Here is a 16,918-nt window from a genome sequence, read left to right on the forward strand (position 1 = left end):
ATGAGTGTTTCATCAAGTATCATCAATATAAATTTCATGCACTATGCACTTTGTTTTTTTAGTTTACGTGTATCTGTATCAGGATGACTTAATCTTTGACAGACAAAGTAAGATGAAAAAAGAAAAAATGAAAGAAATAAATAGTTTTGGGAGAAAGGATTGTACCATAGAAAGAAACTCCAAATCAACTGAACATATAAAAAAAAATTAAAATAAAAAATGTCATTAAGGATGACAATAAATAAGTGTAATGTACGCCAGAAAACTATTTTTTTATTATATTTATTTTTTTTTTATTTTCCTCTCTTAGAATTAGACCCTACCGTGGCACAAAAACCAGGCAATATACCAAATGCATTTTCGTAAAAGTGTTGTTAGAAGTGTTTTTTTTATAATTACCATTTTTCATAAATTTTTTTTTTCGGTTTTCTCTGTTCAGGCAGTAATTACGAAGAAGTTCTTGTGAAAACGGAGGACGGATACACCCATAAATGGTTAAAGAAAAAGAGATATTAAAAAAAAAAAAGAAAGAATGTTATAATCATTTTTTTTATCTTATTTTCTGTTCCATTAGTTGGTATGTAAAGGCTAGAAACCACAAAAATAAACCTGTAATTCTTTATTTTCCGGGGAATGGAGAATGTAAGAATTTAAAATTGTTCTGTTTCGAAGATTTTTTAAGTGTCATTTATGCGTCAATACCGTGTATATATATATATATATATTTATATATGTGAGTGTATGTGAATTTATATAAGTATTTACCATATTGTGCAATTTCCATTTACTTATTACTCAACATGAACCTTTCTATTTTTTGTATAACGAATATTTATTTTTAGACCTGGAAAAATATGTTAGAACATTTGACTATATTACTAATAGGGTTGATGCAAACATATTCTCTTGCCCAAATAGAGGGTACATAAAAGAAATAACAGTAGATAAATGAAATAAAATATTTTTTATGTTATGCTTCAGTTATTTAATGTTATGATGGTGTTCAACAATTTCCAGTTAAGAATGAGCTTCATACATATATATATAAATTTTTTTTTTATTAATGCCCCGGGAAGATGCGGTACGAATGAAGAAACGCCATCAGAAGAATACTTTTATAAAGATGCATATATTTACTTAAACCATTTAAAACAAAGTAAAAGGAATAAGATATTTATCTTCGGAAGGTAATCCTATATTCATAAATAAATGAAATAATTTGAGGAAATAACTGTGCACATGTCTTTGTTTGTTTATATGGTAGTATTATTTGTGACTGAACACTTATTTATGCGTATAACATAGTTTTATCCATATATGTGTTTATTTTTTTTTTTTTCATTTAGTTCCATGGGTGCAGCGGTAGCTCTAGAGACGGCTTCCAAATACCAGAATGACGTAATTTCATTTCAGTTATTGAAATATATTTTTAACTGTGTATTTGGCTTATTTCTATATATGTGCTCTTTTCATATGTTATATATATATATATATATATTTATTTATTTAAATCGAACAATAAATTTCTTGATGCTTCCACAGGTATATGGACTGATTTTACAGAATCCCTTTTTAAGTATGGAAAGAATGGCACATGATAAAAAACCCTTCTTATATTTCTTCCTTTTCAATTATGATCTTCTAATTAGAACGAGAATGGACAATGAAAAAACAATCAAAAATTTACACATACCTATTTTATTTAATGTTTCTGAAAAGGTTACTTAATCTAAAAGAAAAAACATCAAAATTTATGGAAAAGAAAATAATAAAGTGGAATAATATCATGTATTTCATAATATATAATGTAACGGAAATACTGTATTTCGCACCAAAGAGTGACAAAGAAACATACATTTATATATATATATATATATTGTTTTTTTAACATTTAACCTTTTTTAGGACGAAATGGTTTCTACGGAGCATTCAAAAATTTTGTATGAGGTACTTTTATTATGGTTTTTTTTCTAAGCAATACATGTTTTTACATATGTTAACGTGATTACATAGAAAAACCGTAAACGTGAGCACGTACATAGATATATATACTTACATGTATACAAATTTTGAATATTAGCAATTAATTTATGCTGCTTAACTTGCTACATTATTTTCTCTTGTAGATATGTCCGAGTAAAAATAAGTTCATGTATATAGCTAAGAATGGGACACATGACAATATTTTGATAAATGATAAAGGAGAATATCACCAATCCATGAAAATCTTTATCGAAACTGCTATTTCCCTTAAGGATGTTAATAAAGAAAAGGAAGAAAATAAAAATAGATGATAAGACTCTTGTGCAGAAGGTTGTTTAGATTAAATTAGCTATACTGAAAAACAGCTTAGCAGCAGACTCATTTTATAATACATCAAAATTGTATGTAAATTTTGATTGTTTTTATTTAAGATTTGTCCACATTTTTAGTAGGTACTTTCATCATAAGAAATGAGAAAGTGAAAACAAGAATATAAAAAATGTAAAACTATAAATCATAAATGTAAAATTATTAGTTCATCATAAACTGATAGAACTCAGTTGACATAAATAAATACGTTTATATATGCGTAAAATGGGCTTAAACATGAACACGAATATTCATAATATTCATCACACATTAATAAGAATGTACAGAACGGAAAACGTATTTTAATTTAAAAATATAGATAATTAACTTACATATGAAAATTTTCATAAAAAGAATTAATTCTTATGCAACTTAAAATAAAAAGAAAAGATATTGATTACATTATCTTAATTTTCTTGTTTTGTGTTTTTATTGTGATTTTAAGTGAATAGCTGGAGAATTTTTTAAAAAAAATGATTATGTATTAATTTTATTTTAAATATAAAATGTAGTTCTTCATTTAATAAAAGTTTAAAAATATTTTTATTTTATTTTTTACATGTTTATTTTAATTAAATATGAACATAACAGATAAACGCTTAAAAAAATTATTATGAAAAATATATATTTCAAGAAAAATTTCATAAAAAATAATTTTAGTTTATTTTTTTATATTTTTCATAGCCTAAGTATAAGGAATTATCAATATATACTACTATTATTTTTCCTTTAAAAATAAATTATTAATGGCACATGAATTTTGGAATCCAAATTTTTTTTTAATAAAATGAAGAGCTTAAATAACATTGATCAATTTATTTTTTATATTACGTAATTGTTGGTTCTGATTATATTTTATATAACAATTACTTAAATATTCGTAATAAAGAATAATTGTATGTATTTTTTTGGACAGCATTAAGAGATTATTCTTTTTGGCCTTTTTATGGTCTTATAGTAGCTAGTGTCTTGCAACAGATATATTCATATTATTCTTTCTTAAACTATAATTTCCTAATAAAAATGAATAATATGTTTTCATTGAAATTCAATTAACCGTTAAATATAATGTATATAAATTTAACAATAAACACCTTTTTTTCAATAACAGCATTATATATAAGTAATATTTTTTACGTTTTTTGTATGTTAAGTTTTTGTATAGCACGTGAATTTATCTTAGTTGTAGCAGGATCCTAAATATACGAAAGAATTTTTGAATTTTATGTTAGTTACTACAATTCTAATTTTTTCTTATTTGTAATCCCCAATTTAATAATATTAAGGTAAGAGAAAATGCATATTATATGTATAAGTTCATTAAAATGATATGATTCTTTTGTGAATGTCTTATGCTTTAATATATTTTAGTTAATATATTAAACGACATTTTGTATAAAATGATTAATAATATAACGTTAAATTAAATGGATTTTAGAGATAATTCTATTTACATTTTTTGAATTACTAAATTATAATTTATTTTAATACTCTTATATATATTAAAGTTGAGCAGCAAAATTATGAATGACATTTGAATTATTAATCACCTGGTAGGAACATTTGAAAATGTACCTCTTATCTTAAGAAATAGTCTAAAGATTTTATGTTTTTTCCAAAGATACCCTTACAGGTAAACAAATTAAGGATAATTTTTGGAGTAATATACATTAAGGATTGACCATCTTGTTCATAACAATTTTAATATATTTTTTAATTTTTCTTCTTGTTAATATTAAAAGTTATAACATGTTATGGAATTGTATTTGCTAAGGTACATGATATACATATGTATATAAGAGTTTTATCATAAAGCTCTTATTATTTGTTGGATACGGTAAATATTTGTTAGAATAATTTTAATTTTTAGTTGGAAAATGTGTGGGAGTATGATAAATTGTGCATTACAATGTCTTACCAGGAAATCAAATATTATACAAATTTTTTATTTTCTTATTACACTAGTGTAGTTGTTGATTTAATTATAATTTATGAAAATTACTTAAATGTTTAGGATAAAATATATTGAAAAGGAAAAAGTATATGTGTTTTAATTTTTAATAGAATTAAATAAAGATATTACTGAACAAATGTTATTGTGAAGATTTTGCATCTATAAAAGTATTACTCTAAATCTTTTTTCCTTTTTTTTTTTTTTTTTTTCATATTTTTTATTCTGTAGATATTCATATGTATATTCTAAAAGAAAGAAAAAATGATGTTAAATTTACAAAATTTCATTTAGAAATAATATAATAAATAAAATTTAATTAAAAATTTAATTTTCAAAATTAAAGATACAAAAAACAAGAAAAATATAATTGTTTATTTATCTTTTAAATATACATTTGTTCATATATGAGGTACAATATTATTACTATTACTTCTTAAATACATTATATAATATAAAAAAGTGCGAATGTTTACATAGAATGTAGTACAAGTGCTATGAATAATTTAAAACAGAAAGTTGTAAATGATGCTGTTTCCTTCATTTATTATTACTATTATAACAATGTTGATATAATTAATATTTTAATAGAATTATCAGTTTTTCCAAAATATGGCGTTTATAAAATTAAAATTCTTAATAAAAAAAAATCACTGAAATTAGTTATTTTCTAAATATATAGAAGAATGAGTTTTTTATATTCTTGAAGTCTTATATCCTATATAAATTCAATACTTCTATATATTATGAATTAATAAATTATTTTTTCTTAATTTATTTTCAAAAGAGTAATAAGAAAATTATTAATGTTACTTTCGTACATTAAATAAATAATATAAATATTTTAAATATTTCAAAATATATTTAAATAATATTGTACCAATTAAAGTTTTTTATAAACAACGTTATGATAAAAAAATATTATATTATATATTTAATGTTACTATTCATTATATCTGTTGTAAAACACATAATACATATATACATACTATGACATTTTTATGAGATAATAATAAATGAAAAAATTATTAAAAATTATGTATACGTTAAAAATGTTAGAAGGAATTATTTTTATATACATAATTAATTAACACTTTGATGATACTTTAGCATGGTATTATTACCTGTTTTATGTTATATAACAAGAAGGTACTTAAATATAGATAGAAAATAGGTTTACTAAAATACATTAAGATAGTTATATCAAGATTGGGGACCAATTAAAAAAAAATAACTAAGCATTATATGTAATAAAGAAAATATTTAAAATTATATATAACGTTTTTACAATACGAAATTAAAAATTTATTAAATTTTTTTCGACGATAATTAATATATTTTTATTCAAAATAATACTTGAAAAAATATAAATATATTTTTTATTTGTTAAAAACTTCTCTTATATAAAGGATTAATAATGAATAATTTATACTACCATCTTTTATATATATCAAACATATAATTATCATAAATTACTATGCTTATGTATGTTTATATATGAAAATGTATATAAGTATCTGGTGTTAAAGGAAATTTTGTTTTTATATAATTACATAGTTATTTATGTATAATATTTAAAATGGTATTTTTAAATCATTTTTCTTATGTTATATTTATATTTATTAAATGTATAATAATTTCGTGGATACAGCCATTTACATTTTTAAGGTTAATAAATTTGAGAAAAGATGGGATGATAGATATCTAAAAATTTCAGGGGAATAACATATATATTTAGAAATCAATTATAAATTACTTCATAACAATTATATTTATGAATTTATGAGTATCTGTGTACTTTCTTCTAAATAGGGAGAATATTTTTAAATTAGTAAAATATTTAAATTTATAAAAAACTTTAAAATTTATGATTTAGATATTTGAAGTTGCTATATTTTTTATTTTTTTCTTGCTTCGAATAGAAATACTTATATTAGAAGGATTAAAGTTTCTTAATAATGTATAATGAACAGAATAACCAATAGTGATATTTTGTTACAGTACTATAGAAAAAGAGCCAGAAAAATATAGTACTCTATTCTTCTATAATGTTATTTTGTTTATTAAATGCTGTATTATCCATTATACTTGTGATGGCGATATATAATATCTTATAAAATAATGAAAAATATAAAAATAGGATGTCAATGACTTGTTAAAATGAATAACAAGTAACGTATATCTTTCTATAAAGAAGTATTTAATATGAAAAAATATCTGTAATCAATTTAGTAATATACTTAATAAGTGTATATATAATTTGTAAAACATTTTAGGCGTATATATGTAAAAGTAGTCTTGCTGATACAAATAAGTAAAAATATGTGTTCGTTTTTGTGAATTCGATAGTTTTAAGGTTTTTGTTTTTTTATTGCATTATTTAATCTTAGTTAAAATAAGAAAATATAATATACGTATTTGTGTACATAAGTAGGTTTCTATGAATTATACATTTTTGTACTTTAATATGTATATATAATAGAATAATGCATATAATGTTACAGGACACGTATGATATATATATGAACTAAAAATTGTTGTCTTCTACTTTGTGTCTTGTTTTAATATAGAATGATTTCTTGTTAATATAATTAAAGAGAAGTTATTATTACGTTTATATTAACAATAAAATTGCTTTATTGCATATTTTGTATTGGGATATATGAATATTATTTTGCAATGATATTTGTATATACATATATTTATTTTTTTATTTACAATAAAACTATCTTAATATTTATTTTATAAAATATGTTTTGTTAGAAATACGTAGCAAATGATATTTAATGAAAAAATATACTTAAAAATGTTTTATATTTAATCTTACCATGTAAGGGTTAAATTATGTATACATAAAAAAATAATATTTTTTTTAATAATAATCTAATTATTGTTCTTTGCTCACTTGAGGATCTAAAAAGTTAGAGTTAAATTAAAAGATAAAATCAATTATTATAATATTACTGTTCCGAATTGTAATGCTAATTAGATTCTGCTTAAAATATTTATGTATAAATTATATTGAAAATTTATAATTAAATAGAGAATATGTGATTGCTATATTTTAGACGTTGAATAATAAAATTAATGAGAAAAATATAATTGGAAATCTATAGATCATTTGTAAAAAATTTTTTGAGTAAAGTTTGAGTTTCTTTTTTATGCAAAGAAGGATATAAATATAAAGTAAATATTACATTTTATTAAGGATAAGAATTAAAGAACAGAAATGAATAATATACGAGGCAAATATATATCGATCATATGTTCAATAAACATTTATTTAGAATATGAACTTGAAGACTTTGAGGGGTAAACAACAAGTAAAAAATAATGGAAATTATATAATAAATAAACATAAATAATAAAATCATTAGGTCTTAAGTAGTATAAATGTAATTTTTCTTTGAGAAAACTGAAAATTTTGGAAGGAATAAATATGAAATATATTCTAAATAATGGTGTTATATTTTTTTATAAAACACTATGCATTCGTTGAATGAATAATTTTCTAGAGTTTTTATTTTTATATATAATTGATAAGGAATAAAATGATGTTATTTTTTTAATATAAACCTAGATATATCTAAATATGTATATAAGTGTTATTCTAGTTATGGAAAAAAAACCCAAAAAAGAAAAGAAAATGTAATATAATAAAAAATATTTTTTTCTTATTTGATTTTTCACGCGTTTCGGCGATATAAATATTAAAAACCACACTTTTTGGTTTTTTACAGAAATAAATTTGAAATAATGTATTTTTATTATAGTTGTGTATTCTTGAAACGGAATTATGCTCCAATTTTTATATTATACATTAACCTTGTAAGTTTTTTAACGGAATATTATGTGAAATACACTATGTATTTTTTTCAAAAATTAGGGGATAATTGTCTTAGTTCATACTTTTAATTATATATGTTAAATTTAAAAATTTAATGAAAACTCGTAAAATAGAATTTTTTCTAATGTTCTACTTTACGCATATTTCCCGTAGTAATAATACGTAGATATAATGATTAATATAGTTTTACATGTAAATTAGAAAATTTAAAAGGAGCAATGGAAGATTTTCCCTTTTATTTCACTTTGTCTTGCATAAATAAATACAATGAAAATTAGTAAACAATTACAGAATAACATGTTAGTGAACGTTTAATGCAGATGAAAGATTTATTACTATAAATTTCGTTCATATGTTAAGCAAGTGACATAAGGACAATATCTATTTTTGTTTTCTTTTTATTAAAATTTTTGAATTATATCTTTTAATATATACGATGCATTGTTATACAAATTTAGGACATCTATTACATATATAATCACATTGTCTGTACTTTTTATTGTATAATTTATAATTGACAAAATATTTTATTAAAATTAAAATGAATATATATTTTCTAAATAACGAATTTTGATTTTAGTTTTTTTAGGCTGCTTCCAATAATAAATAAGAATCCTTGGAAAATATTATATGTGCAGTGCATTAATTTTGAGATCTGATGGATCATAGAGCAAAGTAGAATATAAAAATTAAATATATTATTAATATTTAAAAGGAAACGCGTTATCTTTACCAGAAAATGAGAGGATGGTGAAGAATATATTGAATAACATAATTTATTTGGAAAACTGAAGCTATAAGAACAAAGAACTATAGTATGATAATATATAGTATTGAAGATTATAGCAATGTTTTATATCTATAAGGAAATTATTAGAACGAACTTTCGTAAATAACATAAAAATAAATTGTGACACATTAAAAACTGTACGTTTGAAAAATATAGAAGTTTATTATGGAAAATATAGAAAATATATTTTACAATAATGTATATTTCTAAAGATGAATCATAATCAAAATGAATTAGGATTATATCACCCGTTGAAGCATAAAAGTGAAATAAGTTTTTGACGTTTGAAAGATTAAAATGGGAAAATTAAAAATATTTTTACATAGAAAAAGATAATTTTTTTGTGTTGTATTATTTAATATTATTTCATTCTAATTAGCAATAACATATATATTTGAGTTTTCTGCATTTTTTGGAACGATACAATATATAATGGGTTTATGTATTGTGTTCACATTTATAAAAATCTATAATTATCTTCTAACCTAAGTAATATTTAAGAAATCCTAAAAATGGGCGAGATTAATAATATGCTAAATCATAGTGCGCTTTAGAAAATTATTTCTACAAATAGTTTAGTTTAATTAGAGGAGCTCTTAGAATAATTAATTATTATATATATTTAATAGAAAAAAAGCGTGTATGTTCCTATTATGTACATAAATTATTCATATCATATATATGGTATTTAATATAACAATATATGCTTAATAATTAATTTATTACAATTTTTTTGGAATATCATATGTGAATATAGTTTTTAGAATTTTTCAACTTAAAGCTGTATAACTTTAATTAGAAATGTAAATATATATATAGTTCTTTTTAGGGTTCATTTTATTGTTTATTTTTTTGTTGCGAGATATTGTGAGTGATGAATTATGTGCATGATAACAGGTTAATACTTATTATGTTATTGTATTTCTTTTACATTTAATTATAAAACAATATATTGAATAGGTATTTATTACTACTCAAAATAATAATTTTATAATATACGAAAGTTAAAAAAAGACCATAAATCCTTTTTTATTTTTTATATAATCAATAGTTTAAAGTTATATATATGTCACACATTAAGAGCATGTGAACAAACGAATATTATGTCTTTATAACTCGATTTGCATCTATTTGAGTATTATATAATGTTTTGTTGAAATTGTATTACATGTGTTGAATTTTTAGAAATAAATGCATATTAAATACATTATTAATACAATTAAAATATGGTATAATAAACATACATATAAAAATATTGCTCTAGTTCGTACGGAGATGAAACTATATAAAAATATATGAATAAAAAATGGATCATTTGTGTAAAATGTAATTTTATATTAGGCTTTAATAAATATATGATAATGAAGAATTACATTAATCGTTAGTGCACATTATGATATATGTGTTTGCTTCAATATAAAATGTATTCAATACATTTGAATAGTTCATTAAATAATAAATAAATTTCATTTAATTTTTGGAAATTTTTAATAAAATTTGTATGTTAAATACTTAATATAGTACAATTAGAGAAATCATAATAATGTGACAAATATTATATTTATAAATAAGAAATGTATTATATACATACATTAATTTCCTGATATTTTAACTTTTAATATTTCATTGACATAACACATTTTATTTTTGTAATGTAGTACAACAATTAACAAGTTGCTAACAAGTAAATGTATAATTTTTAGTATAAGTTCATTTTTATTGTATTTATTAAAAGAAGAGAAATATATTATTTTTATAATTTCAATTTGTGTTTGATACAGTAAGACGAAGATTTAGAAAAAATATAAACAAGATATTAAAAAATTTTCATATATAATACATAATTGTAGTTTTAGGTTTTTAAAAGATATAGTAAATAATATAAACAGTTAATAAATATGTTTGCTAATTTAAAAAATAATAAAATTGATAATAATGGATAAAGTATTAGTATCGGTTCACATAAATAATTAAATTAATAATTTAATGGGGGGATAATTCTATTTGTATCATTGGAAAATTTTATAAATTAAAAGAACATAATATAATGATTAGACAGAATTTTTAATAAAACAAAATTTCAGTAAATTCCTAAATACATTTTTTTTTTCCCTTAGTATTTAATGTTATAATACTGTACATAATTATATTCTTTACTGTAAAAAGTGCACACGTGTCTATAAATTAATTTTAGTTTGTATTTCCGAATATTTGTAAGATATATCATATATATTAGAATTATTTTAATTTTTAGTAATAATGTATGTGAGAGATCGTTAATTGTGATTAATAAGTATACCAAAATTAAATTAAATGATACCTGTATTAGTGATAGTATTTGAGAAGATATGTAATTGTTGGTTTAAATTTTCTTTATAAATATTATTCAAATATATATCATATTATAAGTTTATAACAAAAAATATGAGTTCTTTTTCATGATGGAGTTAAATAAATACAATACTCAATCAAGATTATTATGGAAATAGCACATTATATTCATTTATTACACTTGCTTATATTCCCATTTTTTCTAAATATATAGGTTTAATAAAAAAAAGGAAAAAGTAATGCATTTAAAAATATGTCATTTACAAATAATAACATAAATTAAAATTAAATAAATATAATAATTTTCAAAAATTATTGCACAAAAATAAAAAATAATTTATTATATTACTTTAAAATATATGTATATTCATAAATTAGGTAGTATATAATAAATTTAATTTTTTAATTATATTATAAAATAATGCATGTGTTATAATTACTAAAACACGGAATTTTACATAAAACATATATTTTCTGAATTTATTAATATTTTTTTTGTTTCAATGTTGTAAATATTAATATTTTTTTTATGAATAATATTTGTATTTCCCTAAATATAATATATTTAAGATTAGAATAATTAGTACCAAAAATTAAAAATAGTAATTATTCTAGAAATATCTATAATGATGACATATACCTATATTTTATACATTGTATGTTGTAAATAAATTCAATATTTCTTATTAATTAAAAATAATAAAAAAACTTTATTTAATCACTCTATTATGTAATTAAATTATATATTGTGAACATATTTAAATGAATTGAAATTGTGTTATATTACTTAAAGTTAATTTATTATATATAATATTAATTATTAAATTTTAAAGAATCCTTTTTTAAGTATTTTTTTATTTTTTTACTATGTATTAAATTATTCTATATATGTTAATTTTTTGAGAAGAAGTATTAAAAAAAATAAAAGAGGCATTCTTTTATTGTAGGAAGTGTAGAATGTGACGTTATTTTTTTCTTTATTTTATATATTACAATATTAGGGGCTATAAGATGGAACAAAAAATTAGGTTTATCTTTTTTATCAAAACTTTTAAGTATGTCCTTTTATTTTGGATGTGTCATTTTTACAGTGTCATGGTATGATAAAACTTCTTGAGAGCATTCATATTATTCACATTTTTATTATTTAATTTTGTTACTTATTTTTTTTAGAATGGGAATATTTATCCATTCATATATGAAATATTTACTTTTTTTTTTTTTTTTTTAGAGCAGATTTGACAAATTTTTGAATAATAAATATGGTTTTTGCAGAAAATTAGATACACGAAGTTATAGATTACTAGGAATTTATGCAAAGGATATTTATCCGTATGTTGGATATTTAGAATTAAAGATGCCATATAGCAAAAAAAGAAAGAGCGAAAAATCGCTTATAATTGATAATGAAAAATGGATCAAAGAAAAAAAAGAAAAATTATATAGAAGCTTATTATATAAGGAAAAATTGATTAAGCAACTTATGAAAAATAAAAACACCATGTTTCATAAGTCATATAATCATTATGAAAAAAAAATAATGAATGGACTCGGTGATAAAGATTTTTTTAAAAAAATGTTGTTGATTAATGATAAGGATTACAAAAAATTAAAACGTAAAAAATACGGTTTGCGACTTTGCTTACTTTTATTATTGTTTATATTGGTATTAGTTTTACCTATAGTAGATTTATCATTTGGGAAATTTCAAAATGCTGGCACTTTATTAGGTATATTATGTGGTTTATTAGGATCTAATACCCCAAAACCCCAAGGGGGTGGTGAATCTAGGGGATTTTTTACCAATTTAATGTCCTCTGCATGTAATGAACATAAATTTATAGGATATAAAATATTTGGTGTTCTCATATATTGTTTACCTATCATAATATTAGGTATTATAATTATACAAGGAATTTTTTATTATTATAAAAATGTTATAAAACAAAAAAAAATTAAATTCTTAGAAGAGTTCAATGAATGGTAAGGAATATGTTTATTTGTGTAAAGAAGCATTTAATGTTATGTACTACCTGTAATATCTTTAATGAAACATTAAATATATGAATAATTGCATATATTTTAAATATAAACATGCATATATGTAGTCATATATATACATAAATGCAAAAAAAAAGGATTCTTTTTTTTTTGTAAATTTGTATGTTTGGAAGTTTTTTCATTTGTAATTTAATGTATTTCTTGAATTGTATTATATATTATGGTTTAATATATGTATTTCTATATTTATGTAAATTTCAACGAAAAATATATATTTGTACGTTAAGATTAATATATAATGGAATAGTTAATGTTATTTTATTGAATTCATTTACTAATTTAAATGTTAAGTATAAATATTGCTGAATTACTTTTTTTATTATTTTCTAGTATAAAATTATTATTTTTTATGGTTATAAATAAAATGAATTATTATTCTTAAATTAACAATTAATGTGATTTATTTTTTGTATAATGAAAGGAAACTACTATATGCATTGTACATATATATATATATATTTTTTTTTTTTTTGAATTATATAATAGTATTCGAAATATCATTTTTTTTTCTCCTATGTTAATTTCTTAATTTATTCGCAGAAAAAATAATATTTTTTTAGAAGAAAAATAAAATAATATTTTATTTAGTATTTTTACAGTAATTTTTTGGGCATATAATGATTTTATAATTGTCATTATGTGGTTTACACCACAAATAGAGCAGAAATATTCGAAGAGATCATTTTTTTTGCTATATATGTTATTAAAAAAAATAATTTTTATTTATTTGTATTTTTTTTTTAATACGTATATGTAAATTATCTTTTTAACAAAATAAGTTTGTAAGAGTCTAAACAAAAACTAATATATTTTCTCTAAAATGGATAATACAAAAATTACTGAATATTATATTTTTGTAAATCATATTGTTATACTTTCTTATTTCTAATTTAGATTAAATAACCTTTATATTAATTTTGTAAGTAAATTTATATTATTTTGAATTTTTAAAATTATGGTAATTATATGAAATATTCAAATACTTATTTCACTGTGTCCTTTTGTTTTATTTTTCTAATATATTAATATTTCTTCAAATATACATATGTGGATAAGGAATAAAAATATTAGGTGGATTAATTCAAAAGATATCCATTTAGAAATAATGGTGCAATTTAAATTTTATTAGGGATTAAAATTTTTAAAAATATTACTAAAATATAAAAAATAAATCGTTATTTACATTTAATGTATATATAATTTTTCGTAAAATGAGTAGTACCTTATAAATTGAACTTTCTAAATATATTGTAAAAATTAACCTCAAGTACCTTTTTATGTGGCAAATAATAAATGTGTTATATTACACAAAACCAAAAAAGTTTTACAATCTATTAGCTACTTCATTAATTATTACAATTATTGTATTTTTTATATTAGCTAATATTTTATAAATTAAATATATGATTTTTTCGAAGTGTAATATCATAGATATTAGATTTAATAATAGGAAAACATCTTTAAAATTAGGAATTCCTATCCAAATATATAACATATGGCAATAGATCTATGTTATATACGCCTTATACTGTAAATTAAGTGAGTATTTAAAAATATTAATATATCATAAATTTTTTTTTTACAATGAAAATTTTCTACAAATAAAAGTAGTAATTACTATACTATATTGAATAATTAACTTATACCTTTTGAATATTTATGAATAAATTAAAATTATAGAATTTTATTAAAAGCTATTTCTCTGTTCATAACGTAAATATTAAAAATTTATTATATATTTATAAAGGAAATTAATTTTTGCACTTACTGTGAAATGCATTTTACATATATAAATATTACTATCTTTCTATGATGAAATAATAAACAACTGAAAAAAAATTTATAGTACTATATTAGGTTGAATATATAATACTTATTATAAATATAATTTTTCTGAATATATAATAAACATTGGAAAAATTTATGATGGAACAAAAAATTGTGTTCTTATTTATTAAAATTTCAACGTTTATACTTTTACCTTGGATATATCACTTTTACAATGACTTGGTATTATGGTGTTATTCAAAGATATTTGTGTTGTTTATATTATAATTATTTATTTATATTAAAGCCTTTTTTTTAAATGAGAATATTTTTTCATTTAAATATAAAATATTTACTTTTTTCTTTTTTTTTTAGAGCACTTTAAATGATAATTTGGAAGAAAAATGCAATATTTGTAGAAAATTATACAATAGAAATGATCGATTATTAGCAAAATGTAAACAGGGTAAGGATTCAAGTAATGTAAATTTTAAAGAAGAAATGCCAAATAATGAAGTGAAAGAAAAAATATATATATCTAATAATAAAAAAGGAACAGAAGGAAAACACAAACAATCTTGTAAAAGTTCATTGTATATTGAGGAATATGGAAAAAATATTGAAAAAAATAAATGTGGTTTAACTAAAACAAAAAAATGTTTAGATTTTGAAAAAAATATATTTAAAAAACTTAATTATGAAGATTATGTTAAAAATATCAAGACTATCGAATATAAAGAATATAAAAAAGTAGCATGTAAAAAACGCAGAATAAGAATTGCTTTATATATGTTATTTATCTTGATATTTATGCTACCCATATTAGATCTTTCATTAGAGAAATTTAAAGCTGGTGGATTGCTAGGTTTATTAAGATTGTTATACCCAACGGAAAATGGAGGCGATAATGTGTTGGGAGTAGGAGGACATTTGACCTCATTGTTAGGCAAAGTTTCATCGGGCAATATTAATAAAGTATGTGTATTATCTATTTTCTTTTATGGAGTACTTATCCTTATATTTGTTTTAACATTTATATTAGGGATGATTTACTACTATAAAAAAGTTATAAAATATGAAAATGTTAAGTTTAGAAAAAGATTAAATAAGAAGTAATATGTGTTCTCCTGTAAAGGTGAATTTAACATATATAAATATATCATTAATGATACACTACGTAACTATAACAATAACTATTTATATTTTATAAATACATCTAAGCATACTGGCTTTTTTATAGAAAACAGTAAAAATATATGTTTTCTGTTTTTTTGATAATTTGAGTTCTTGTCTGTTTGTATATTTTTCAATTTGTATTTAAGGAATGACTTTAATTTAAGTAAATATTTTTTCTTCATATATGCATCTGCATCTTAAAGTTGATTTTATGCATAATGTATATATATAGATAGATACATACATACATGAGTTAAAATTAATATATAATGGAATAATTCATATAATTGCATTGGATGCTGTTAATTTCTACTTTACTAAAATTTTTTGTTTTACAATTTTTATATGGATCTACTCTTAAATGATTATTTACTCATGTAACTAAGAAAATGCGTTGTTATTGTTAAACTAACGATAAATAAGTCATTATTAATTTCAGAGACTGTATATTAATAAACTAGGTGACAATGGTACCTATAAAAATTTTGTTTTAACCAAAAAATATTGTTAATATTTATTTTATAAAATATGTTTTATGAGAAATATTTTATAAAAGGTACTGGTTGTAAAAAGCTTTTTAACAGATTTAGTTTTTTACATATTCAAAGTGTGAAATTATAAATATATAATAAAATAATGTACT

General features: G+C 20.1%; 3 protein-coding genes across 3 annotated transcripts; all 3 read left to right on the top strand.

Moving 5' to 3' along the window:
- MKS88_002621 (uncharacterized protein) lies at window positions 1–2,294 on the top strand (the record flags this gene model as incomplete). The annotated part of the gene is made up of 10 exons (XM_067215645.1): window positions 1–16; window positions 63–161; window positions 440–494; window positions 575–642; window positions 843–921; window positions 1,077–1,187; window positions 1,347–1,398; window positions 1,543–1,719; window positions 1,906–1,947; window positions 2,127–2,294. 10 exons carry the CDS (start codon window positions 1–3, stop codon window positions 2,292–2,294), a joined length of 867 nt encoding a protein of 288 aa, XP_067074051.1.
- A 9,988-nt stretch (window positions 2,295–12,282) lies between these two features.
- MKS88_002622 (uncharacterized protein) lies at window positions 12,283–13,258 on the top strand (the record flags this gene model as incomplete). The annotated part of the gene is made up of 2 exons (XM_067215646.1): window positions 12,283–12,369; window positions 12,503–13,258. The coding sequence occupies 2 exons, from the start codon at window positions 12,283–12,285 to the stop codon at window positions 13,256–13,258; spliced, it is 843 nt and encodes a 280-aa protein (XP_067074052.1).
- Window positions 13,259–15,255: 1,997 nt separating this feature from the next.
- Window positions 15,256–16,215, top strand: MKS88_002623 (uncharacterized protein; the record flags this gene model as incomplete). The annotated part of the gene is made up of 2 exons (XM_067215647.1): window positions 15,256–15,342; window positions 15,475–16,215. The coding sequence occupies 2 exons, from the start codon at window positions 15,256–15,258 to the stop codon at window positions 16,213–16,215; spliced, it is 828 nt and encodes a 275-aa protein (XP_067074053.1).
- Between the last annotated feature and the right edge of the window lie 703 nt (window positions 16,216–16,918).

Source organism: Plasmodium brasilianum, chromosome 8 (genome assembly GCF_023973825.1).
Source record: "Plasmodium brasilianum strain Bolivian I chromosome 8, whole genome shotgun sequence".
NCBI classification, from domain to species: domain Eukaryota; phylum Apicomplexa; class Aconoidasida; order Haemosporida; family Plasmodiidae; genus Plasmodium; species Plasmodium brasilianum.